Source organism: Tachysurus fulvidraco, chromosome 7, assembly GCF_022655615.1.
Source record: "Tachysurus fulvidraco isolate hzauxx_2018 chromosome 7, HZAU_PFXX_2.0, whole genome shotgun sequence".
In the NCBI taxonomy this organism is placed as follows: Eukaryota; Metazoa; Chordata; class Actinopteri; order Siluriformes; family Bagridae; genus Tachysurus; species Tachysurus fulvidraco.
Window position 1 is genome coordinate 2,950,748 of NC_062524.1, and position 26,058 is coordinate 2,976,805.

Consider the following 26,058-nt stretch of genomic DNA (forward strand, 5'->3'; position numbering starts at 1 on the left):
TGAGAAAATGTCTAAAAATAAAACGTTAAAAGATTTTAAGGAAGATTGTGAGTTCAAATCGCAACCATATGGAAAGCAATACAGTGCTTAGTGAGTTAATGACAAACTGGGAATTGGTTGCTGATCATTTTTTAGCCATTTGTAGGAGAGTTTTTGGTAGAGAGAGGAGGGGGGGGGGGGTTGTTAGGTATGACTGTAATCAGGTGATGGACAATGTAAATTATGTATAAAGTGCAGACAGAGACTCGGATAATACTAGCTATGACATTATAACTAAAAGGCTAGAACCAGAAGGTGGCACAGACATGAGGGCTTCCTGGGATGTAAAGCGTCCCACCGCTCCATAGTCTGCAAACCTGCGCAAATTGTGAGGATGGTAAGGAGACAACATCCAGACACCCCAGTTCACCAAACACTCAATGCCCATGAACCCCCCCAGATCTGCTCCTTTACCTATGGAATCTATTCATAAAAAGCTAAACTAAACAAATGTGTTTTTAGCCTGGACTTAAACACTGAGACTGTGTCTGAGTCCCAAACACTAATTGAAGTCTGTTCCATAACTGTGGGGTTCTGTAAGAAAAAGCTCTGCCTCCTGCTGGAGACTTTTGTACTTGAGATACTACCAAATATCCTGCACCTTTTGATCAAAGTAGGCATGACAGATCATAGAAAACAAAACAAAAAATAACTCAGGTACTGTGGCGCGAGACCATTAAATGCTTTATAGGTTAATAACAGTATTTTATAGTCAATGTGAAACTTGACTGCATGGGAGACAATGCAGTGACGATAAGATGGGGGTGATGTGTGTCATAGCTTGAGTTAGAGATCGTATAGGGAAATCTATGTATGTTCTAGATCTTTAGCACAGTCACTGATGCGGTGAAATGAAGGGATTCATGTAGATGTATAGAGGAGGAGCCAAATCTGCTGTTAGTAGGAAAGATTTAATCAAATTAGGTTGTAGAGAGAGAAAAGAGATCAGAGCATCACTCACCTGCTGAGAACATCAACATGAATCGTGTGTTTCTGGTCCTGGGCTTCGTCCTGATCATGGCGCTCTACTCAGATGCTAACTGTGAGTTTATTACACAGTTTTTTATGAACAATAAGATACAATTAATTATATAGTAGAGCTAAAAATAGTTTGTATACACACACACACACACACACACACACACACACACACACACACACACACACACACACACACACACACACACACACACACACACACAATGTATTGAGATAGATTTGATGTATACACACCTACATTCACTGGGAATTTTATCACACATTTAGATTATTTGTAATCATTAACTGAAGGATTAATTCATTTTTCTGATGTGCATTTTATTGTGTTTTGATTAAATTGGACTGAAAAACCTGATCTGTCTCTCACTCAGTAGAAGCTATGAAAGTTATGGGAGAAGTCGAGCCTTGCTGTTTCAGCTACTTCATTGGAAAAATTCCTCCCAAACAAATCCTGCAGGTTAATCCGACAGGCTCACACTGTCCACAGAAAGGTTTCATGTGAGTATCTGACAATCACTGTTTTATTACATGATTTATTATATCAAAAAATGATTTCTAAATGAGATGAGAGTAGAGGAAATTGTACTGATGTGTGTGTGTGTGTGTGTGTCTGTCTGTGTTTTTGTGTGTTTCAGTGTTACTACTCCTAAATATCCCAATCTGTGTGTTCGTGAAGTCATCATCAATGGACAACGCATTACACCTTAAGGCTGCAGCTCAAATCACACTGCAACAAACAGATACATTAACACACACACACTCACACACACACACACACACACACACACACACACACACACACACACACACACACACACACACACACATGAATGCACGCATGCACACAATCACACACATACACACAGAAACACACACTTATTTACTAAAGTTTAAGCTTAGCCATTTCTTCACCGCATTTGTCAACCAATAAGTGCCTGATAAACGTTGTCTGGATTAATAACCGCAATGTATTATAACAATACGTGCAGCCTTGAACCATCCCACTAATAAATTACGTTTTTAGATGTTTATTTGCTCTAAAACAGCAACACATATGATTAATTACCTTGAAGAGAGATTATCCTCCTGAATCACTGCGCAGCTTGTTTTTTCCTCTTTAACTTTACATTTCATTTGGTTTTCCTCATCAGGTGTAGAATCCACAGAGTAACCCCACTACCCTGTTATCGTGTACCGACATATCCGTCATTGTTGTCGTGATTATGTCCACCATGTCAGAAACTGCCTGACAGATGGCGTCTGACAAAGGTGTTACGCGCAACCGTCTGTCACGTGACGTGGTGTGTGTGTGTGTGTGTGTGTGTGTGTGTGTGTGTGTGTGTGTGTGTGTGTGAGAGAGAGAGAGAGAGAGAGAGAGAGTGTGTCCGTCCCCTAGCATTGTAACTGCTTGTTTCAAACCCAGTATCGCCTCGTTTAACACCAGTAAATCACGTGACGGAGGGATTTTTTTTTGTGGAAGAAATATGAAGTTCAGAGGAAATATGAACTGTGGAAAATCTGTGCATAATGTACAGAACAGCCAACTACATTTAAATAAATAATAAACCATAAGCGAAGCTAATAAATAAACAAGTACAGAATAACAAAAATAATAAAAACAAAGTAGCGACCAAATACATTAAAACAAACAAATAAATTATAAGCAAAAAAGGGCAGAAACATCACGATTCTTGCATAGAAATGTGCATTTATGTATGTAGATTTAAAATGTACTGATCCAGTGATATTCTGACTTTTGGGAGATAGTTACAGAAGTCCCCTCTTAAATGTTTTAAGGGCCTTGTTCAGGAGCCCAAAAAACCTGGGATAGAACTCACAACCTTCTGATTGGTAGATCAACACCTTAACCACACAATTATAAACGTGTATTAATAAAATCTGTGTCAATCATAAAGCAGTCGCATTCTAATACGTACTTTATCATTTGTTCTGATAGTATTTATTTGATTATTATTTATTCACTTCTCTTTTAAATATGATTTGTGTTTCCTGTAAATCTATCAGTATGCTGTATCCCCACCGGTGCCTGAATAGAACTAGTACAGTTAGGTCTTGTGTTATTAAAGCTAATACAAAGGCTGGTATGTAACACAGAACAAAACACGTGGAGAAACAAGAAACAATCAGAGGCAGTTTTGCTTTGCTCTCTAAACTACTATTAAACTGGAACATAGGAGTCAGTTTAATACAAACACACAAAGACCTAGACATGTTCCACTCAGACACTAAATAAGGTGGAATCATGTAACACCAAACAACATTAAAACATCTGATACTAAACATTCTGTACTTCAGAATATGGATATAATGTCTATATAATGTAAATTATTTAGTAGATAAAATGTTACTGACCTTAGCTCAATGGACAGGAGAATAAAACTCTGCACATCAAGATACGAGCACAGAGAAGAACCCTTTAAATTGTAGGTGCATGGACAGAGTGAGGGGAGGAGGCGTGAGTGAACTTGGGGAGGAGAAAGAGTGAGCTGACGTAGGAGAAGTGAGTGAACCTGCACAGGAAGTGCAGGTTCACTCACTTCTCCTACGTCAGCTCAATCAGGAAGTGCGAGCAGAGTGAGGGCATTTACAGCATTTGGCAGACTCCCTTATCCAGAGTGACGTACATAAGTGCTTAAATCTCTAACATTGAATACATTAATGCTGGTTCACTAGGTTACATACTTAAGATACAAAGAGTTTAAAACATTTGTTCAAAGTTACAATGAAAAAGTGTCACTCACTCACTCACTCATTTCCTACCGCTTATCAGAGCTACCTCAGGCGTCATCGGGCATCGAGGCAGGATACACCCCGGATGGAGTGAAAAAGTGTCTTTCTTTTTGTTTTTAATGCAAAATATAAGGTAAGAAGTGCTAGTTGAAGTGTTTCCTGAATAAGTAGGTCTTCAATCGCAGCTTGAACATATTCATTGACCCAGCTGTCCGGACCTCTAGGGGAAGTTCATTCCACCACCTTGGTGCCAGAACAGAGAAGAGTCTTGTAGTATACTTGCCTCTTACCCTGAGAGATGGTGGAACCAGTCGAGCAGTGCTGGTAGATCGGAGGTTGCAGGGTGCAGTGCGAGGAATGATGAGGGCTTTGAGGTAAGAGGAAGCCAGTGGAGGGATCGCAGCAGCGCTGCCGGGCAGCTGCATTTTGGATCATTTGCAGAGGAAGGATTGCGTTCATAGGTAGACCTGCCAGCAGTGCATTGCAGTAATCCAGTCTAGAAATGACAAGAGACTGAACAAGTACCTGAGCAGTCTGTGTGGACAAAATGGCAGAATCCTTCTAATGTTGTAGAGAAGAAACCGACATGAGCGAGTCACATTAGCAACATGAGAGGAAAAGGACAGTTGATTGTCAATGGTTACCCCAAGGTTTGCGAGCTGTGGCTGAAGGGGAGATCAGATCTTTGTGCAAGGATATAGCAAGATCATGACCTGGGGATGAATCACCTGGGATGAACAGCAGTTCAGTTTTGCTAGGATTGAGCTTTAACTGATGAGCAGTCATCCATGATGAAATTTCTGCCAGACATGCTGAGATCCGGTCAGAAGCTGTGGCATCTGAGGGTGGGAAAGAGAAGATAAGTTGTGTATCATCAGCAGAGAAGAGATGATGTTGTGGAATTTCCGAGGGTCATATGAGGAAGCTTCAAGCTTTTCCTTGTAGAAGCAAGTCTTGGCAGAAGTCACATCTGAGGAGAACTTGACAAGAAGTGTTCGGTAAAATCAAGATCTGCATCAAGCTCTCTTCGATTGTTGCGCAGCACATCTGAAAGCCAAGGAGCAGAACAAGAAGTTTTCTTGGGTTTAGTGAACATAGGGCAGAGGAAGTCCATAGTTGAGGAAAGAGATGAGAGGAAAGTATCTGTGGCTGAGTCCAAGGGTAGTGAAGAAGAAGACTCAGTATCAGGAAGGGAAGAAAGAGTGTATAATACTGTATGTTCAGGGTAAATACTGTATAAATACTGTATGTTCAGGGTAAATACTGTATGTTCAGTGTAAATTCTGTATAAATACTGTATGTTCAGGGTAAATACTGTATGTTCAGTGTAATACTGTATAAATACTGTATGTTCAGGGTAAATACTGTATGTTCAGGGTAAATACTGTATGTTTAGTGTAAATACTGTATGTTCAGTGTAAATACTGGAGATGTGGTGGAGGGAGGGAGATGTGCCTTTCTCAGCCTTCATTAGAAGTAGAGATGCTGCTGGGCTTTCTTGGTGATGGAGCTGGTGTTGAGGGACCAGGTGAAGTTATACATGAACACCAAGAAATTTGATGCTCTAGACGATCTCTACAGATGATCCGTCGATGTTCAATTCGATTCAATTCAAGTTTATTTGTATAGCGCTTTACAGAACATAAACATAGAACAGAAGGTAAACATAAAGAGAAATATAGAGAATTAATATAGTAAAAATTCAAGATATACAGTATATAGTTCAGTGTGTATGTATGTATGTATGTATGTATGTATGTATGTATGTATGTATGTATGTATGTATGTATGTATGTGTATTTATTCCCAATGAGCAAGTCTGAGGTGACTCAGGCAGCAGTGGCAAGGAAAACTCCCTTAAATTGGTAAGGAAGAAACCTTGAGAGGAACCAGACTCAAAGGGGGACCTCATCCTCATATGGGTGACACTAGAGGGTGTGATTACAAATATACAGTCAAACAAATGTTTAATTGGTGTAAAGGTCACATGGAGTTCAGATCTCCTCTTGGTATCATATAGTCCAACTGGAGCTGGTAGATCTGTAGATGTCTCAGGATTTTCATAGAGTCAGCCTCATCTCAGTGGAGGTCCAAAATCTTCATCGCACGGAAGATGATCGGAGCTGGTACAATGTCTGGATGCCTCGGGATGGGTAGAATTGTGTTGTAATGTGTTAGAAGACTAGTTAGATACATGGGAGCTAAACCATTAAGAGCCTTGTACACAAGTAGCAGCAGTTTGTAATCAGTTCTAAACTTAACAGGTAGCCAGTGTAGAGATGATAAAATTTGGGTTATATGGTCATACTTTCTTGTCCTAGTGAGAACTCTGGCAGCTGCATTTTGGACTAACTGTAGCCTATTTATTAAAGATACAGGACAACCACCTAGTAATGCATTACAATAGTCCAGTCTAGAGGTCATGAAGGCATGAACTAGCTTCTCAGCATCAGATACAGACAGGATGTTTCTCAGCTTGGCGATATTTCTAAGGTGGAAGAAGGCTGTTTTGGTAGTATGGGTGATACGATTTTCAAAAGACAAGTTGCTGTCTAATATAACACCCAGGTCTTTCACTGTTGAGCTACTAGTAACAGTACATCCCTCTAAATGGGAGTTAAATTGTGAGAGTTTCTGTGCACTGGTTTTTTGGTAGTATTTCTGTCTTATCTGAGTTTAACAACAGAAAGTTGCAGCTCATCCAGTCTTTTATCTCTCTAAGGCATTGAGTTAATTTGGACACTGTGGCTATTTCAACTGGTTTTGATGAGATATATAAATGTATCATCAGCATAACAGTGGAAACTAATCCCATGTCTTCTAATAATGTTCCCTATGGAAGCATGTATATTGAGAAAAGCAGAGGTCCTAGAACTGATCCTTGAGGGACCCCATAATTAACTGGTAGTAAACTGGAGGATTCTCCATTTAATTCTACAAAATGGTATCGGTCAGACAGGTAGGATCTAAACCAACTTAAAGCCTGTCCATGAATACCTGTGTAATTTTGTAAGCAATCTAGAAGAATGTTGTGATCTATAGTGTCAAATGCAGCACTAAGGTCAAGTAGAACTAATAGTGACATACAGTCTTGCTCCGAAGCTAAGAACAAGTCGTTTGTGATTTTCACAAGTGCAGTTTCTGTGCTATGGATGGGGCCTGAAACTTAACTGAAAAGCTTCGAGGATATTGTTCTCCTGTAAGAAGGAGCTTAGTTGAACAGACACAACCTTTTCAAGTATTTTCAGCAGAGAATGGTCACGGACAATTATTAAAAAATATTCACTCTACTACTATTACTACTACTACTACTACTAATAACAATAATAATAATACAATTATTATTTGTCTTGAGACCAGCAACGCAGAGACTTTTTTCAGTCATGGTGTACTGGCGCCATCTGCTGGACAATTTAAATCAAACTGCATTACAGATTTATAGCCATCGTCGCCCTCTGGTGGACAATTCTGCCAATTGCATTTCAGATTTACAGCCACTTTTTTAACTTGTGATTTATAGTTGATTCTCACGTTTCTATCGATAAACCCTTAAAGATCAAGTGGTGTTTTTAGATGTGAGGAAAATCTATAAACTACAAGAATCAACATATTGCTCAAAGGATTATTTTTGTTATTCGCACCATTCTGTATAAACTCCAGAAGACTGTTGTGTGTGAAAGATTTTTTTCTTATTGTTGATCCGAGCTCAGTGAGCCGACTCACTGGGGTGAAAAGGGATTTACGATTAAATGCAGGGAAAAAACAAGCAAAATATAATTTAAAAGACCCACTCATGAAAGGGACAACACTTCATTTATGAATCCTCACCCAATTTAATAATGCCACTTACGCATAAAGAGTTTCATACATCACCTGTTGATGAGTCGTTTGCAACGGATCGATTAATCGAATCAGCTCTTGTTGAGAATCGACTCACATACTGGTAGTGTTTTTGTTAATGAATCGATTTAATTAGAAATTAAGCTCAATACACGTAGAGCTTTAGCGAGTTATAGAGTCATATTAAAGTAAATTAAAATAAACTCTTTTCGAAAATTTGCAAAGTCTTATTGAAACAATAAAGAGCCGTTTGGGAGTCGACTCACACTATAGAGCTTGAAAGTCGTACTGATTCGATGTGATCAATGAAATTGTGCTTCTTTTGGAAAAAAGTGATTCAGATTTATTGTTCATTATTTTGTAATCTTTGTAATCTTTGAAACAATAGTTGTGTAAGAGAAATAATACACTTTTGGAGTGTTAAAAACTTTATATAGCCTTTTGCTTTTATAATGTTTTATTAATGATGTCATCATGAGATCTTTAATAAACATGATGTTATAAGACTTAATCTGTAATTTATAAAAGCATGATGTGTAATAATGAAATGTTTTAGTACACAAACACCAGCAGATGGCAGTGAAATTCATATCAATCTTTATTTGTCTTTAGAATTTAGCGTGACGAATCTTGTCCTTACTTGCCTCCCATGCTTCCCCCCGCACGGCCTGCGCTCTTCACGATGGGCTGAAATGGAGCTTTTTACATAAAGTGCTTCTGCCAACCAGCTTTCTTTCTTTCATTTTCATTTTATTTCTTTTTTTTTTGCAATAGAAAAACAATATACAGACATGTGGTAGTGGACAAAGAAAAAAAAATCATCCCATGGCTCACATGATGAGAGAGAGAGAGAGAGAGTGAAGAGAGAGAGGGAGTGGAATCTTTAAAAAAAGAGAGAGAGAGAGAGAGAGAGAGGAGAGAGGGAGGTGAGAGAGAGAGAGAGAGAGAGAGAGAGAGAGAGAGATCAGTGAGCGAGCTCAGCCCAGGATGAGCTGGATTTTCCACCAGGAGGGTTTCTTCGGCCAGAGGAGGCACCAGAGAGGCCTGTTTCTGCTCTTCCTCTTCTGCTGCTGCTGAGGCTCTTCCTCAGGGGCTTCGAAATCCTGTGACTGATCTGCACACAAATACACAAACGCACACTCGCTGTGATTAAGTGGCTCTAATCCCAGTACCACGATCAACCCTGTGCTCCAGATGTGCAGCTTTAAATACAGTGAAGCCTGGAGGAGACAACACTCACTTACCTACAGACCACACAGATGTCACTACCACAGGAGATCACAGCCTCCAGGCAAATAACCAACATCTCTCTTTTATACACATCACTAATGTACTCTTATTATTCGCCTGCCATTATGTTGGCAGACTACCCCCCTGAATAAAGCCCTCTTTTTGTGGACTGTCTCCATAAACGTAGCAGATGAGCTTTATTATACAGATCCACTATAAAACCTGATGAATATTAACACTGTGAATGAAATCTGTCTCAACTATTTTAAGATAACGTTTTACTGCACGCAGGTCTGATGAATAAGACGCAGTGTTTCTCAGAGAGCATGTAGCAGAGCCACCGTTATCTTATGTGCATCATGTGCTGGTGTTAGAGCTACAGAGAGAGAGAGAGAGAGAGAGAGAGAGAGAGAGAGAGAGAGAGAGAGAGAGAGAGAGAGAGAGAGAGAGAGAGATTAACCAGGAGAGAGAGAGAGAGAGAGAGAGAGAGAGAGAGAGATCGATAGAGAGATAGAGAAGAGAGCGCGAGGAGCTATACTTAAAGACTGATTAGAACGAGGATGAGGTACAGTAAAAACACTCACCATGGTTTACTTGCTCGTAGTTTTCCTCCTGGAAAAAACAAAGAGGTTTTAAATACAAACACAGCTACAGATCAGCGCTAGTCCTGTTTTCACTCAGCCGTGTAAGTCAATAAGACAAGTAGCACTTACAGCAGACACTTGTTATCTCCAAATGTCTCTAAATGTGTTTATTACTTAAAACCCACTGTGTGTGTGTGTGTGTGTGTGTGTGTGTGTATCTGTCTCTGTGTGAGTGTGTGTGTATCTGTCTCTGTGTGAGTGTGTGTAGATATCTGTCTCTGTGTGAGTGTGTGTGTATCTGTCTCTGTGTGAGTGTGTGTGTATCTGTCTCTGTGTGAGTGTGTGAGAGTGTGTGTATCTGTCTTTGTGTGAATGTGTGTGTATTTGTCTCTGTGTAAGTGTGTGTGTGTATCTGTCTGTGTGTGTGTATATCTGTCGCTCTGTGTGTGTGTATTTCTGTCTGTGTGTGTGTGTGTGTGTATCAGTCTGTGTGTGTATTTGTGTGTTTGTGTAATAGGACTGTCACGACGTGAAACAGGTTAGATCCAAATGCTGGTTTATTAGGCAAAATCCAAGACAGGCAAGGGTCACACATCAGGCAAATAACAACATCACAGGAAATCCAAGAGCAGAAGTCAATAATCCAGGCGTAGTTCAGGGCAGGCAGCAAACGTTCACAAACACGAAAAACAAGCAAGGTCAAAAACAGGGACACAGACAGAACAGAATAAACGCTCAGTATGAAGACAGTGCCAACAATACCTCGCAACACGAAAGAGTTCTGAGTGAGCTTAAATAGACCGGGTGATTACCAACAGGAAAGAGGTGTGCTGTGCATAACAAGGACAGCGAGGTTCACAACATTAAAGCTCTTTCTCAGACCTAAATTTTTATCCATTTCCTTCAAACAGACTAAACATAAGAAGACCTGTGCCCACACACACACACACACACACACACACACACACACACACACACACACACACACACACACACACACACACACACACACGCACACACGCACACACACACACGCACACACACACACACGTTAAAACATGTCTTCACAAATTCTGCTGCGTTATAATCTGTGACAGAGGAGCAGCTACAGCAGGTATAATAACTGCTTTCTCCAACACAGCACTGACGCTCAGGCTGAGGAGACATCCACCCGGGCAGGATATAAACTAACTGTAGAGACGATAAAAACCTATATACTGTGTACAAGTCAATCCCGGGGGTCATATAGGTTAGGAACTAATGATATGAGTTATGGACCCACTGTATGGGTTCTAAAACGATTGCGTTGTAAAGTTATTAACCAAACACACAGAAGGTTCTGAATTAATAGTCTGGGTTAGGAACCAATGATAGAGTTAAAGAGAGAGAGGCATCAGTAAATAGTCCCACAGTTGCTTCCTAATCTGTACAATTGGTTCATAACCTCTTTGGCTTGTTCATAATTTGCATGATTGGGTTTGCCGTAAAGACTTTCCTACAGTTCTACATCTTATGAGTCAATCACATGGTTTATGAACCAATCGTAGAGATTAGAAAGCAATTGTAGGATCACATCTACTACATCTACTGATGCCTCTGTCTCTCCGTTCTGCACTCACCGTGGGTTTGGCTGCGTGTTCAGAGTTGTTTAGGTAGATTGGCGGCTGGTGGCACCGCCTCAGTGGGGCGGAGTGTTCTCCACACAGCACTCCGCTCGCTTCTCCGCCTGCAGCGATAAATAAGGTTGATGACATCATCAGCAATGCAAGTATGAGAAAAGTTCTGTGTAGTAGTCAACATGTCTGTTCTGCGCTGCTGTAGCACTACTACTGTTACCTTGCACTAAGTTCTCTGGTTAGAATTAAACCTGACTTTAGTGGACAAACTTGTCATGTGGCGATTTTACAAAACGTCAGTCTACAGAATGACACTCATCAAAAATCAGGCTGATCATGGAAATAGTTCAGACATAAAATGAGCGTGATTACTGCATTAGCATCATTAATATGTTCACACACAATATTCTGACCGTCATGATGAGGTGGACGTGAGGCTTTGGAGGACAGAAATGCTTCTGCAATACGAGTAATGGATAGACGCTACTCGCCAAATATGGTACAATTCTGGATTCTATATGAACTTATGAACCTCAGTGTATAGAAGTTTAATAAGCTATGACCTAAGATGTGTCAAGAGATGAACTTGTCAGATGGACTGGTCATTCATCAACTGGGCAGGTATCTACAGCAGCGAGATGAGTTATGAACCAGTCAAGTTACCGCGTATCAGTTTAAGGGGTTATGAACCAATTACAGAGGTTATGAACTAACTGTTCTGGTTATAACCATTTTAAGAACATGTTATGAACCAATCATCCATAACCTGGTCCTATCCAGGTTATGAATACGCTATGAACCACTCATAATGTTATGAGCCAGTCGTACGGGTTATGAACGAGCTGTACTGGTTATATCCGAGTTAAAAAGCAATACAAGGTTTAGGCACCAATCATAGGCACCTATGCTGCGGCTCCTGGGGAGCAGGGGGGGGGGGGGGGTTTCAGTGCCTTGCTCAAGGGCAGGCCCGAGACTCGAACCCACAACCTTAGGGTTAGGAGTCAGACTCTCTGACCATTAGGCCATGACTTCCCCAGGATCCAAACAAAACAAAGTTAAAGACAGTAAGTTAGTCCTAGATTAATAAAGTTCAACTTTGCAACCTGGTGCAAACACCACAGGACAAGATGAACAAGACAGAAAAACAGTGCAGGACAAAAGACAGAAAGACAGAAAAAACAGTGCAGGACAAAAGACAGAAATGACAGTGCAGAACAAAAGACAGTGCATGAAAAAAGACAGTGCAGGACAAAAGACAGTGCAGGACAAAATACAAAAGACAGTGCTGGAAAAAGAGACAAAAGACAGGACAAAAGACAAGAGGCTCTCAACAGTATTAAGGCCTAAATGTGTTGTGTTTCACAACCTAATGACCAAAACAAAGCATAAATCCTTTCTGATAGATCTCAGAACACAATATAACACTTTACTACATTTTATTTTACCTTTGAAAAAGTAAAGCTGACATTTTAACATAAATTAATACATTTCCTTTATAAATAGACACAAAATCTCCCTCGAGAATGTGATAAGAAAATGATTTTGGATTCTATTTGTTGTGCTACCCAGGAACTATGGCAGCTAGTAATATTGCTTAGATTATTGTCTGTTAGGGTGCAGTAGGAATTTCTCACATTTTCTAATGTGTATTAATTAGTTTAGTCTGAAGCACAATGAAGAGCTGACATTCATTCACAAAAGTTTCTCAGTGGAATCACTTTAAACAGAATCATTAATGGCTAAAAGAACCTATATATATATATATATATATATATATATATATATATATATATATATATATATATATATATATATATACATACATACACTGTGTGCACAATTATTAGGCAAGTGATTATTTTGACCATATCATCATTTTATAATTTCCAACTCCAAGCTGTATAAACTTGAATGCATATTGGATTTAATGCATATCAGGTGGTGTATTTGTGTAACGAGGGAGGGTGTGACCTAAGGTGATCAACACCCTATATAAAGGTGTGCATAATTATTAGGCAGATTCTTTCCCTCTGGAAAAATGGGCCGAAAAAGAAAAAGAGATTTAACTGACTCTAAAAAGTAAAAAATTGTAAAAAGTTTTTCAGAGGGATGCAGCACTCTTAAATTATCTAAGTGCGTGATCACAGAACCACCAAACGTTTTGTTGCAAATAGTCAACAGGGTCGCAAGAAATGTAATTAACCGCCAAAGATATGTTTCGCCAAAGAAGAATCAAACATGACGCTACCAGGAACCCATTATCCTCCAATGCTGCCATATTCCACAACTGCAACCTACCTGGAGTATCAAGAAGTATGAGGTGTTCATTTCTCAGAGACATGGCCAGGGTAAGATACATCTGAACAAGACACATAAGTTGAAACGTCAAGAATGGGGGTGGGGTGGAGGTCCGGTACTGGTATCGGCAGGTATTTTTAAAGATGAGATAGTTGGACCTGTTTGGGGTTAAAAATGGACTAAAAGTCAACTCTCAGACCTACTGACAATTTTTAGAAGACACTTCCTTCAAGCAGTGGTACAGGAAAAAGTCTGCATATTTCAAGAAGACTTTGATTTTTATGCAAGACAACACTCCATCACATGCATCAAAGTTAAATAAAAAAAATAAAAAATTATTCACAAATTCTGAAATCTAATACTACTACTACTACTACTACTACTACTACTACTACCACCACCACTACTACTACTACTACTACTACTGCTACTACTACTATTAATAATAATAATAATAATAATAATAATAATAATAATAATAATAATAATCATCATCATCATCATCTTCATCATCATCATCATCATCATCATCATCATCATCATCATCATCATCATCATCATCATCATCATCATAAAACAATTACACGTCTTAAGACCAACATAGACTTTTTCAGAAATGGTGTCCTGGCGCCAACTGCTGGACAATTTAAATCAAACTGCATTATAGATTTAAAGCCTTCGTCGCCCTCTGGTGGACAATTCTGAAAATTGCATTTCAGATTTTTAGAGTTGATTCTCACGTTTCTATCGATAAAACACTTAAAGATCAAGTGGTTTTTAGATGTGAGGAAAAACTATAAACTACAACAATCAACATAATGTGAATAATACATTATATTATATATAAAATTTACATTATATTAAATTGAATATATTGATATTTATATCGTCTGCTCAAACTGTTATTTCTCACACCATTCTGTGTAAACTCTAGAAGACTTCGTCTTATTGGTCACTGGAGAGAAAAAGAATTTACGATTAAATGCAGTTCACAGAGAGATAAAACAAGCAAAAATATCATTTCATTTATAATTCCTCACACAATTAAATAATGCCACTTACACATAAAGAGTTTCATAATAGAGCCTGTAATATACTAACCTACTATCCCAAGCCAGAGATCAGGAAGGAACTAAAATGTTAAACTGAGACCTTGGATCAGTATTCAGGCTTAAACCTGGTCTGTATAACCAATGTAATCATCCATTCATCCATCCATCCATTTTCTACCGCTTATCCGGGGTCGGGTTGTTGGGGCAGCAGTGCAAAGCTACCCAGACTTCCCTCTCCCCAGACACTTCCTCCAGCACTTCCCGGAGAATACCGAGGCGATCCCAGGCTAGTCGAGAGACATAGTCCCTCCAGGTGTCCTAGGTCTTCCCCGGGGCCTCCTCTCGGTTGGACATGCCCGGAACGCCTCCCCACGGAGGCGTCCACGAGGCATCCAGAACAGATGCCCATGCCACCTCAGCTGACTCCTCTCGATGTGGAGGAGCAGCGGCTCTACTCTGAGCTCCTCCCGAGTGACCGAGCTCCTCACCCTATCTCTAAGGGTGCGCCCAGCCACCCTGCGGAGGAAACTCATTTCGGCCGCCTGTATCCGGGATCTTGTCCTTTTGTTCATGACCCAAAGCTCATGACAATAGGTGAGGGTAGGAATGTAGATCGACTGGTAAATAGAGAGCTTTGCCTTGCGACTCAGCTCTTTCTTCACCACAACAGACCGGTATATCGACCGTATCACTGCAGAAGATACACCGATCCGCCTGTTGATCTCCCGCTCTCACTCGTGAACAAGACCTCAAGATACTTAAACTCCTCCACTTGAGGCAGGAGCTCTCCACCAACCTGAAGGGGGCAAGCCACCCTTTTCCGGATGACACACCCCGCCGCTTCACACTCGGCTGCAAACCGTCCCAGTGCACGCTGAAGGTTCTGATTTGAAGAAGCCAACAGGACAACATCATCTGCAAAAAGCAGAGACAAAATCCCATGGTCCCCAAACCAGACTCCCTCTGGCCCCCGACTGCGCCTAGAAATCCTGTCCATATAAATAATGAACAGGACCATTGACAAAGGGCGGCCCTGCCGGAGTCCAACATGCACCGGGAACAAGTCTGACTTACTGTCGGCAATGCGATCCAAACTCCTGCTCCGGGCATATAGGGACCAGACAGCCCTTAGCAGAGGGCCCCGGACCCCATACTCCCAGAGCACCCCCCACAGGTCACCACGAGGGACACAGTCAATGCCTTCTCCAGATCCACAAAGCACATGTGGACTGGTTTGGCAAACTCCCATGAACCCTCCAGCAACCTGGTGAGGGTATAGAGATAGTCCAGTGTTCCATGACTGGGACAAAACCCACATTGTTCCTCCTGAATCTGAGGTTCGACTATCGGCCGAATTCTCCTCTCCAGTACCCTGGCATAGACTTTTCCGAGGAGGCTGAGGAGTGTGATCCCCCTGTAGTTGGAATACACCCTCCCCCTTCTTAAACAGAGGGACCACCACCCCAGTCTGCCAGTCCATAGGCACTGTCTCCAACCGCCACACGATGTCGCAGAAGCGTGTCAACCAAGACAGCCCCACAACATCCAGAGACTTAAGGTACTCAGGGCGGATCTCATCCACCCCCGGTGCCTTGCCACCGAGGAGCTTCTCAACTACCTCAGTGACCTCAGCTTGGGGGATCGACGAGTTCACAACCGAGCCCTCTGCCTTTGCTTCCTCAGTGGAAGACATGTTGGTGGGGTTGAGGAGATCATCGAAGTTCTCCTTCCACCGTCCGAGGATGTCACCAGTTGAAGTCAGCAGATTCCCACTAACACTTTAAACAGTGTGCGCAGGGCACTGCTTCCCCCTCCTGAGACGCTGGACGGTTTGCCAGAATTTCTTCAAGGCCAACCGATAGTCCTTCTCCATGGCCTCACCGAACTCCTCCCAGATCTGCAACCACCCGGGCTGAAGCTCGCTTGGCCCTCTGGTACCTATCAGCTGCCTCCGGAGTCCCCTGAGCCAACCAGGCTCGATAGGACTCCTTCTTCAGCTTGAAGGCATCCCTTACTTCCGGGGTCCACCACCGGGTTCGGAGATTGCCGCCCCGACAGGCACCGGAGACATTACGGCCGCAGCTCTGGCGGTCGGAGGTGGAGAACATGGTCCACTCGGACTCTGCCGGAGGTGAGTTGAAGATCTCTCTGACCGGAGACTCTGCCAAACATTCCCAGCATACCCTCACAGTACGTTTGGGTCTGCCAAGTCTGTCCAACTTCCTCCCCTGCCACTAGATCCAACTCACCACCAGGTGGTGATCAGTTGACAGCTCCGCCCCTCTGGATGGAGGTCAGATGAAACAACCACAAAGTTGATCATCGACTTCTGACCTAGGGTGTCCTGGTGCCATGTGTACTGATGGACACCCTTATGCTTGAACATGGTGTTCATTATGGACAAACTGTGACTAGCACAGAAGTCCAATAACAGAACACACTCGGGTTCAGGTTGGGGGGGCCGTTCCTTCCAATCACGCCCCTCCAGGTGTCACTGTCGCTGCCCACGTGAACGTTGAAGTCCCCCAGTGGAATGACAGAGTCCCCGGTCGCGGCACTTTCTAGCATTTTTTTTCCTTCCCAGAGACGCCAAGAAGGGTCGGGTACTCTACAATGTCATTTGGCCCATAAGCACAAATAACAGTGAGAGACCTCTCCCCGACCTGAAGGCGCAGGGAACCGACCCTCTTGTTCACCGGGGTGAACTCCAACACATGGCTGCTGAGCTGGGGGGCTATGAGCAAGCCCACACCAGCCCGCCGCCTCTCACCACGGGCAACTCCAGAGTAGTAGAGAGTCCAGCCTCTCTCGAGGAGTTGGGCATTTTTTCAGATTATACTCCTGAATCAAATCAGGCTCATGCGCAAATACTCTGACTTTCTAGAAACAACATGAAGCTGTTTAAAGTCAGTGATAGAGATATCATGCTGCTGTTTTTTTATTTATATTAATAATAGATCTCTTCATAAACATCATTAAAGGTATTTATAAGAAACCATCTTATAAGTCTGAAACTTCTTACAAGTCTGAAACTACTTACAAATAGTAAGTATTTATACTTTAGTAATAATGTTTATAAGACTATATACATTTTGTTATATATATTTAAACAGGTGGAATAAATAAAATGGAGAACATTTCCAAAACCATTGAATGCACAAAGAACCGCATACACAGTATATATAATATATACACACACATACTCATATATATAATAAAAAGCTCTCATTTTGAGGGTAAATTGTTATTTAAAAAAAAAAAACACCAGATAAAACACAATTATTGCATAACACTGATTTTACAGCATTCAGAAAGTCCCTGAGGCATAAAAGACACACTGTACAGAACACAAAGATGAGCTTAAGTGTCTTTAGCTAGTCATGATTTATCTAATCTGATTTTATAATCCATATTCTGGGAGTTGAGGTTTTCATTCACTATACACATGGGTGAGATGTAACTAGATGAACTGATCTTGTGAAAAAACATCAGCAGACAATTCTAGAAAACATTTGTGGAAATGTCATTTAAAACCTACATTTGTTTCCCTCTTTGATTACTAACATGGGAAAGAGCCACTATAGGGCCTTAGAGTATTTTCATTTTAAACACTCACTGGTTTAAAAGGTTTTGACTTTAATTCAGCCTTACAAAAATATTTCACCTTTAATGATATATTAGTTTTATTTCCTGAATGTTATATGATATTGTACATGTTCTTCTTATAAAAATACTACTGAAATGCCATTCCTGGGGTTCCTACAAGGTACAGTATGTAACCCATAATGTAATTCACTGGAGTGATTTTTTCTGGAAGGCAGCTCTTTTGGAGATTAACTCTGGTGCTGAATTTACCTTTACAGCAGTAGGCAGGTGCGTTTATCCAGAGTGTACAATTTTATCTCATTTTATACAAAATTGAGTAACTAAGATTAAGACCTAAGAAATGAAAACTGATTGGAGTTTTGTAGCTGCACTAAATTAATCAACACCTCCTGACCAATCAGAATCCAATCACTAGAAGATGAACACTGCACTTGCATCCAGGACATGAAACATTTCATAAACATTCACAGTATCAACTTACATCTATAAAAGAAAGACAATCAACCAGGATGGGTTTGTTTTTTTTTATTTAAAAAGACGATAAAAATACAAGAGTAAAGGGACAGATTACAGTTTGGTCATAATTACATTACACACAGTCCAGCCAGCCAGAGGAAAGAAAGAAGCAAAATATGTTCACTTGCTGCTTGATGAAAGCTTAAAATTACTGATCATAATTGTGCTAAAAACATCACCACTACTCAGTGAAAATGATTCTAAAAAGAAATTCAGATTTCCAGACTATAAATTCTATTTGTTTGGATTAAAACATCACCAGCACGTTAATGATATCTTCAGAGATTAAACCTGCTCCTTTATTTGTAAATGAATAAATAAATAAATAAATCCTTAATGCCAGCATAATATATTGTGAAGGAATATTAACAAAAAAAATTCTTTAAATATCAAAATAATCTCTATAATAATCTCTTATTCCTATTAGAAGAGAACAGGAATTATAATTCTATAAAGTTATAGAATACAGATATTTGGATTTTAATTAACAGTACAAGATTAAGGGACAATTTAAAAATACTGTAGTTACTTGACCAAAACTTGTATAAAATGCAGTTTTCACCCTTTTTTAATCAGTGATGTTTTCTAACAGAATTATGAGCTTCAAAAAATTGCTACAAAGTCTGAAAAGTGCATTGTAAGATTATTAACAGATTTGTATAAAAACATTGCACTTTGGATTGAAATCTATTGTTTTATCTACTTAATATCTGAAAAAAGATTTTTAAAAAAGTGCAGAAAAATGCAATGAGGGAAAAGACAAGAAGGAAGGACAGAGGCACTGAAGCTGAACCGTAATCCTCACTGAATGACAGAAAGCTCTGGAAAATCCTCCCTGATGGATAAAAAACGGTAAAGAAGTACAATAAATAAAGATAAAACATCTAAACTCTACACACACATGTTGTTCTATCATTAACACTGCAAAAGTCAGAGCAAACAACAGCAGGAAGTACGCTGAGCTGTGATCATTAACGAGTAACTCTAGACAACGATAAAAACACCAATCGAGCAAAACGTGTCATGTGATGACCCAAATCTTAACATGAACAGGAGGAATAAAAACATGTGTCCATACAGAGAGACTTTAAATGGTGATTTAAATAAATAAACGAACATGTTCCACTTTCTTCCTACAGTTTTTATCTGTCTCAGTAACATCCAGAATTTTATTTTTATTAGTAACACAAAAGGTGCTTCAGCTCCACACGTTTCTGGGAGAAATAAACATCAAAATAAAACATGTGTGAAAGCAGCTGTAGTGTGTAAAGGTCCTGCAGTTTAAGTTTCACTCACTTGTTATTTTGTTCTTCTTTTTGTTTACAGCAGCCTCTCAATATCCTCCAGACTGGTGTTCTCCTCCTATCACCACAAAGAAGAACAGAACTATTTGTTAATCGCCAAATAAACCCGGCCATCTAACATTAGCATCAGACAGCAGAGTAAAGTATTACAAGTTCCTTCAGTTAGCTATAAAGGTGATGCGGATTTACCCGTCTGTGTTGCCAGATCAGGACTCCAATCCCAATGATGATGATGGTGATGATGATGATGGGGATCGCGATGGTGATGGGGATCGCGATGGTGATGGGGATCGCGATGGAGATCTGGATCGCGATGCTGATGGGGATCGCGATGGTGAAGGGGGTCGTGATGCGGATGGGGATCGTGATGGTGATGGCGATTGCGATGCTGATGGAGATCGCGATGCTGATGGGGATCGTGATGGTGATGGGGATTGTGATGGTGATGGGGATGGATATGGTGATGGGGATTGTGATGGTGATGGGGATCGCGATGGTGATGGGGATCGCGATGGTGATGGGGATCGCGATGGTGATCTGGATCGCGATGCTGATGGGGATCGCGATGGTGAAGGGGGTCGCGATGCGGATGGGGATCGTGATGGTGATGGCGATCGCGATGCTGATGGAGATCGCGATGCTGATGGGGATCGTGATGGTGATGGGGATTGTGATGGTGATGGGGATTGTGATGGTGATGGGGATCGCGATGGTGATGGGGATCGCGATGGTGATCTGGATCGCGATGCTGATGGGGATCGCGATGCTGATGGGGATCGTGATGGTGATGGGGATTGTGATGGTGATGGGGATGGATATGGTGATGGGGATTGTGATGGTGATGGGGATCGCGATGGTGATGGGGATCGCGATGGTGATGGGGATCGCGATGGTGATCTGGATCGCGATGCTGATGGGGATCGCGATGGTGAAGGGGGTCGCGATGCGGATGGGGATCGTGATGGTGATGGCGATCGCGATGCTGATGGAGATCGCGATGCTGATGGGGATCGTGATGGTGATGGGGATTGTGATGGTGATGGGGATTGTGATGGTGATGGGGATCGCGATGGTGATGGGGATCGCGATGGTGATCTGGATCGCGATGCTGATGGGGATCGCGATGCTGATGGGGATCGTGATGGTGATGGGGATTGTGATGGTGATGGGGATTGTGATGGTGATGGGGATCGCGATAGTGATGGGGATCGCGATGGTGATCTGGATCGCGATGCTGATGGGGATCGCGATGCTGATGGGGATCGCGATTGTAAAGGGGGTCGTGATGCGGATGGGGATCGTGATGGTGATGGCGATCGCGATGCTGATGGAGATCGCGATGCTGATGGGGATTGTGATGGTGATGGGGATGGAGATGGTGATGGGGATTGTGATGGTGATGGGGATCGCGATGGTGATGGGGATCGCGATGGTGATGGGGATCGCGATGTTGATCTGGATCGCGATGCTGATGGGGATCGCGATGGTGAAGGGGGTTGCGATGCGGATGGGGATCGTGATGGTGATGGCGATCGCGATGCTGATGGAGATCGCAATGCTGATGGGGATCGTGATGGTGATGGGGATCGTGATGGTGATGGGGATCGTGATGGTGATGGCGATCGCGATGCTGATGGGGATCATGATGGTGATGGAGATCACGATGCTGATGGGGATCGCAATGGTGATGGGGATCGCGATGGTGATGGGGATCGCAATGGTGATGGGGATCGCGATGGTGATCTGGATCGCGATGCTGATGGGGATCGCGATGGTGAAGGAGGTCGCGATGCGGATGGGGATCGTGATGGTGATGGCGATTGCGATGCTGATGGAGATTGCGATGCTGATGGGGATCGCGAAGGTGATGGGGATTGTGATGGTGATGGGGATTGTGATGGTGATGGGGATCGTGATGGTGATGGTGATCGCGATGCTGATGGGGATCGCGAAGGTGATGGGGATTGTGATGGTGATGGGGATCTCGACGGTGATGGGGATCGTGATGGTGATGGGGATCGTGATGGTGATGGGGATCGCAATGGGGATGGGGATCGTGATGGTGATGGGGATCGCTATGGTGATGGAGAGCGCAATGGTGATGGGGTTCATCTTGGTGGTGGTGATGATGTTGGTGGTGTTGGCAGTGATGGTGAAGTTGGTAGCATTGTGGTCAGTGACTTAAAACAAAAAGCAAAGCACACAAAGACACACAGTTAATACGTCAGTAACACAAAAGGTTTACCGGTTGCTCTGATTGCTGCACATTTCTCATCCTATCTGAAAATCCTATCTGTATCGGATGAGAAGCTAGTTCATGCATTCATGACCTCCAGATTATTGTAATGCATTACTAGTTGGTTGTCCTGCATCTTTAATAAATAGCCTACAGTTAGTCCAAGATGCAGCTGCCAGAGTTCTTACCTGGTTGAGAAATTATCATCATATAATCCCAATTATCATCTCTACACTGGCACTTACAACCTGCTGCTACTTACAGTACATACAAGACTCTTAATGGTTTATCTAACTAGTCTTCTAACATGCTACAATTTACTCCTGTTTTATTCTTTTCAACACATTTTAAACTGTTTTTATTAAAATTACATTTATTTTCTTTAATTGTTCTTTGTTTTTATTAGGATTTTATCGTTTGTCTTATTTTTACGTATTTTTTTTCTCTCATAAATTGTTTTCTAATTTCTATGTAAAGCACTTTGAATGACCTCTGTGTATGAAATGTGCTATACAAATAAATGTGCCTTGCCTTGCCTTACAATCCTTCACGCTCACTGTGATAAAAAAAACTCAGGACTTCTGGTAGTTCTAAGAATATTAAAATCTACTAAAGGTGGTAGAGTGTTTTCATATTTAGCTCCTAAACTTTGGAATAGTATTTCTCTTAAGAGATAGTGTCCGGGGCTCAGACACACTTAAATGTAGATAAAAATGTACACACACGGAGAGACAGTGGACGGACACACACACACACACACACACACACACACACACACTCACACACACACAGTCGTGTGCACAGTCGTGTGACACAGACTCGCACACACTTGAACAAACAGAGATATTACATACCTTGGTAAAGGTGTCGAAACTGCAAAATATAAAGATAGTAATGACTAAATCATTCTTAAAAGAAACAGAATTTGAAACCTTATAGAAGCAGAAATAAAAATATAAACCTTTTGATTCGATCCATGACACGTGATGTTATGGCGAAGCTCGACGCATTCAGTGATTGTGATGTTTTTCTCGCTCACATCAACAACCAGCGGGTGTTTACTTTGGTTTACATGAAGTCCATGTCCATCTGACAAATACTCCAACGCCGATTCGATACCTGGAGCCTAATCACAGCATTCATATATTAACAGATTGTAGCATCGTTTCCCTTCTCACTCACTATGTATGAATAAATACATCATGCAATGTGTCTTTACTGGACCATCTGTAAATATAAATCATCTGCACCATCTTTCAATATTTCAAGAGTTTATAAAGTAATAAACTTGTGAAGATTTATGACAGTATTATTTGGTCACATTGGTCAGTCCTACTCAGGACTTTGCTGCACTGCTGCTGAACTTGCAGAAGGTTTTCATGTGGTCTCACCTTCCAGTACCAGGCTTTCTCACAGTCCGGGTCTTGAAGAACAGCAGACGATATGTTAGGGGACACTGGATAAGTGTAACCATTTCCAGAGGAAATGAGTTGACAAAACAAGTTGATGGTGATAATATTCATCATGATTCAAATCTGGGGAAGAGAAAGTTAACAATGAGGAATAAGAGTTCAATATATGCAGTGCAATTTATTTAACTTGATTAATAAACCTGATTTGCTTTAATGAATTGAATCGGGGGCATGGAAGCCTTTATTATCGCCACATATACGTTACATTTTTCACATATCCCAACTGAGGAGGTTGGGGTCAGCGCACAGGGCAAGCTATGACACAGCGTCTCTGGAGCAGGGAGGGTTAAGGGCCTTGCTCAAGGGCCCAACAGTGGCAGCTTGGCAGTGCTGGGGCTTGAACCCCCTGATCTTTCATAACCACTTGAGACACCACTGCCCCCATTGACCATTTACCATGTTGTTTTTGTTCAAATAAAATAAAAAATTATTTCTTTTTTAAGTTTTTCATGTATGATCAAAGTTAGGGCTGGGCAATATGACTGAAAACTGTATCACGATATCAGTGTTTCATATCGGTCGTTATCGATAATTATTGATATTTTTTTAATGACCAATTTAAAATAAGGACTACATTTAAACATATTACATTTAAACATTTTTATTTTAAACTTATCCTTTCTCTGATCAGAATCCCTTCAGTTATTAAGACAGAAATGTCAACAACCAGGAAAACTCAAATAATTATAATGTAAACATAAGTCTAAAGTCACAATGAACACTTAACTATTATCTCTTAACATTTAAGGTGCAAAATGAAAGGAAATGTAAGAAATGCTTAATAAAGTGTAATAAAATAGTGCAAAAGGTTAAATATAAACATAGAGAATATTTTTATTACCAGTCTTTATTATTATTATTATTATTATTATTATTATTATTATTATTATTATTATTATTATTATTATTATTAATTAATTATTAGTCTTTATAGGTATTACCAGTCTTGGCAGGGACGACGGTCTTGCATAATTTGCAGAAGACATTGTTCTGACTACAGTCAGACTTATAATATACAAAAAAACTGCCATACTGGCGAGCTAACTTTTCCTCCTCTATTTACAATTTCCTCGCTCTCTGCAGCTCATTTTCTACTTATCAGTCATCGGTTACTGAAGAGGAATTCAGCAGACCAGCACGAGACAAAAGCTCTGGAAAATTTTCCAGTGAGCGAGTGCCTTTGCTAATGGAAATCAATTGCTTCGCAACTTCTGTTTTCTTCCGACAAAGAATAAAAAATATTGAGCGTTTTATCGAACACATTTTTTATTGATATCGATCACGTGTCTACCACGATACAATAAAGTAAACTATTGGAATGATGCCCAATTTTTTTTTGCACAGTGCAGACAATGATAGATTACAGATTAGACTCTAGTGTTCATATTTAAATAATTATATTTTCATATTTCTTTTCTACATTTTTTTGTGTAAAGGGAGAAATGCAAAGTAAAAATTTCACTGTATGGTCTAAACCACTGTGGATATGACAATAAAACTTCTGAATGTCACTTCACCTCTGAATCTTTCACAGAACACATAAATTAATCATATGTAATCAGCAGATTAGTTTAGATTTGCATTGTTCAGTGTCAAATGTCTACGAAAGACTTTACAATCATCAACAATTTATGTTAGAGTGATAAGTGTTATTAGTAAAAACCTGATTCCACATTGTAACACTTCTACCATATTCTTAAAATGCAATACAATTATACTAACATGTTTAAAGTGCAGGTAAATATTATTAAATAACACACCACTAATCACACCTACTGACAGCTCAGATTTAAACAGGGAAAAGGGGCGGGTAACATTTTGAGAAAATGTCATATTTTTTTAAATAAAATAAAAAAATGTTGACGTTATTCTGTCTAATGAGTAACTGACAAACAATGTCATGGAACACTTAGAATGTTAGCTATTTTATACAGAGCCGATCCTGACCTCCCTGGGGCCCAAAGAAATATTCTGCTAAGGGGCCTTCCTACTTGACTCGCAAGCCATGTAAACCACTTGCCACACATTCACACTTGCCACCCCACTGCTCCCATTACAAACATCTCTCCTTTTAAAAAAAGTTAGCTCTCAGTAAACACTCCATGCATGAGAACAATACTTGATCCTTGATGGATATTATTTACTGAGGGATGTGCATTCTTATTGACCTGGCATTATGCCCATTCCATTGTAAATCCATTGTTTTCCATATTGCGTTAATGTTGTTATAACCTTGAATGAGAGACTATAAATATTGCCATTTAGGAGTGCTATCACGCTACTTTTTGCACTGGTCCCCACACAGATGTTGATGCTGGAACGCGCGCATGTCATTTCGTGCATGGTTGCACGTGCATATGAACGCATATTCACACATGGCGCGGTTATCGAGCTGCTGTTTATAAACACCGTTGCCCTTGGGCGTTTATTCACGCGAATGTTCACGCAATAAATTGTTGTGTTACAGACAGACAGGCCAAGTGATGCAGTGGCAGCACTGCACAGCTAATTTAGT

The 26,058-nt window shown here is 40.9% G+C and overlaps 2 protein-coding genes and 1 long non-coding RNA gene across 3 annotated transcripts; 1 reads left to right on the forward strand and 2 right to left on the reverse strand.

Annotated features, from left to right (window-relative positions):
• The first annotated feature begins 988 nt into the window (after window positions 1–988).
• On the forward strand, window positions 989–1,954 carry LOC125145081 (regakine-1-like). The gene is made up of 3 exons (XM_047815673.1): window positions 989–1,081; window positions 1,410–1,536; window positions 1,674–1,954. Exons 1-3 carry the CDS (start codon window positions 1,018–1,020, stop codon window positions 1,744–1,746), a joined length of 264 nt encoding a protein of 87 aa, XP_047671629.1. The 5' UTR covers window positions 989–1,017; the 3' UTR covers window positions 1,747–1,954.
• A 17,653-nt stretch (window positions 1,955–19,607) lies between these two features.
• LOC125145174 lies at window positions 19,608–21,479 on the reverse strand. Its single transcript, XM_047816084.1, has 4 exons — window positions 21,246–21,479; window positions 20,585–20,745; window positions 20,025–20,475; window positions 19,608–19,893 (listed from the first exon to the last, which is right to left on the reverse strand). Exons 1-4 carry the CDS (start codon window positions 21,477–21,479, stop codon window positions 19,852–19,854), a joined length of 888 nt encoding a protein of 295 aa, XP_047672040.1. The 3' UTR covers window positions 19,608–19,851.
• Window positions 21,480–22,924: 1,445 nt separating this feature from the next.
• Window positions 22,925–23,594, reverse strand: LOC125145086. Its single transcript, XR_007143402.1, has 3 exons — window positions 23,463–23,594; window positions 23,033–23,197; window positions 22,925–22,944 (listed from the first exon to the last, which is right to left on the reverse strand). It is a non-coding gene; the product is annotated as an uncharacterized LOC125145086 (long non-coding RNA).
• Window positions 23,595–26,058: the final 2,464 nt, after the last annotated feature.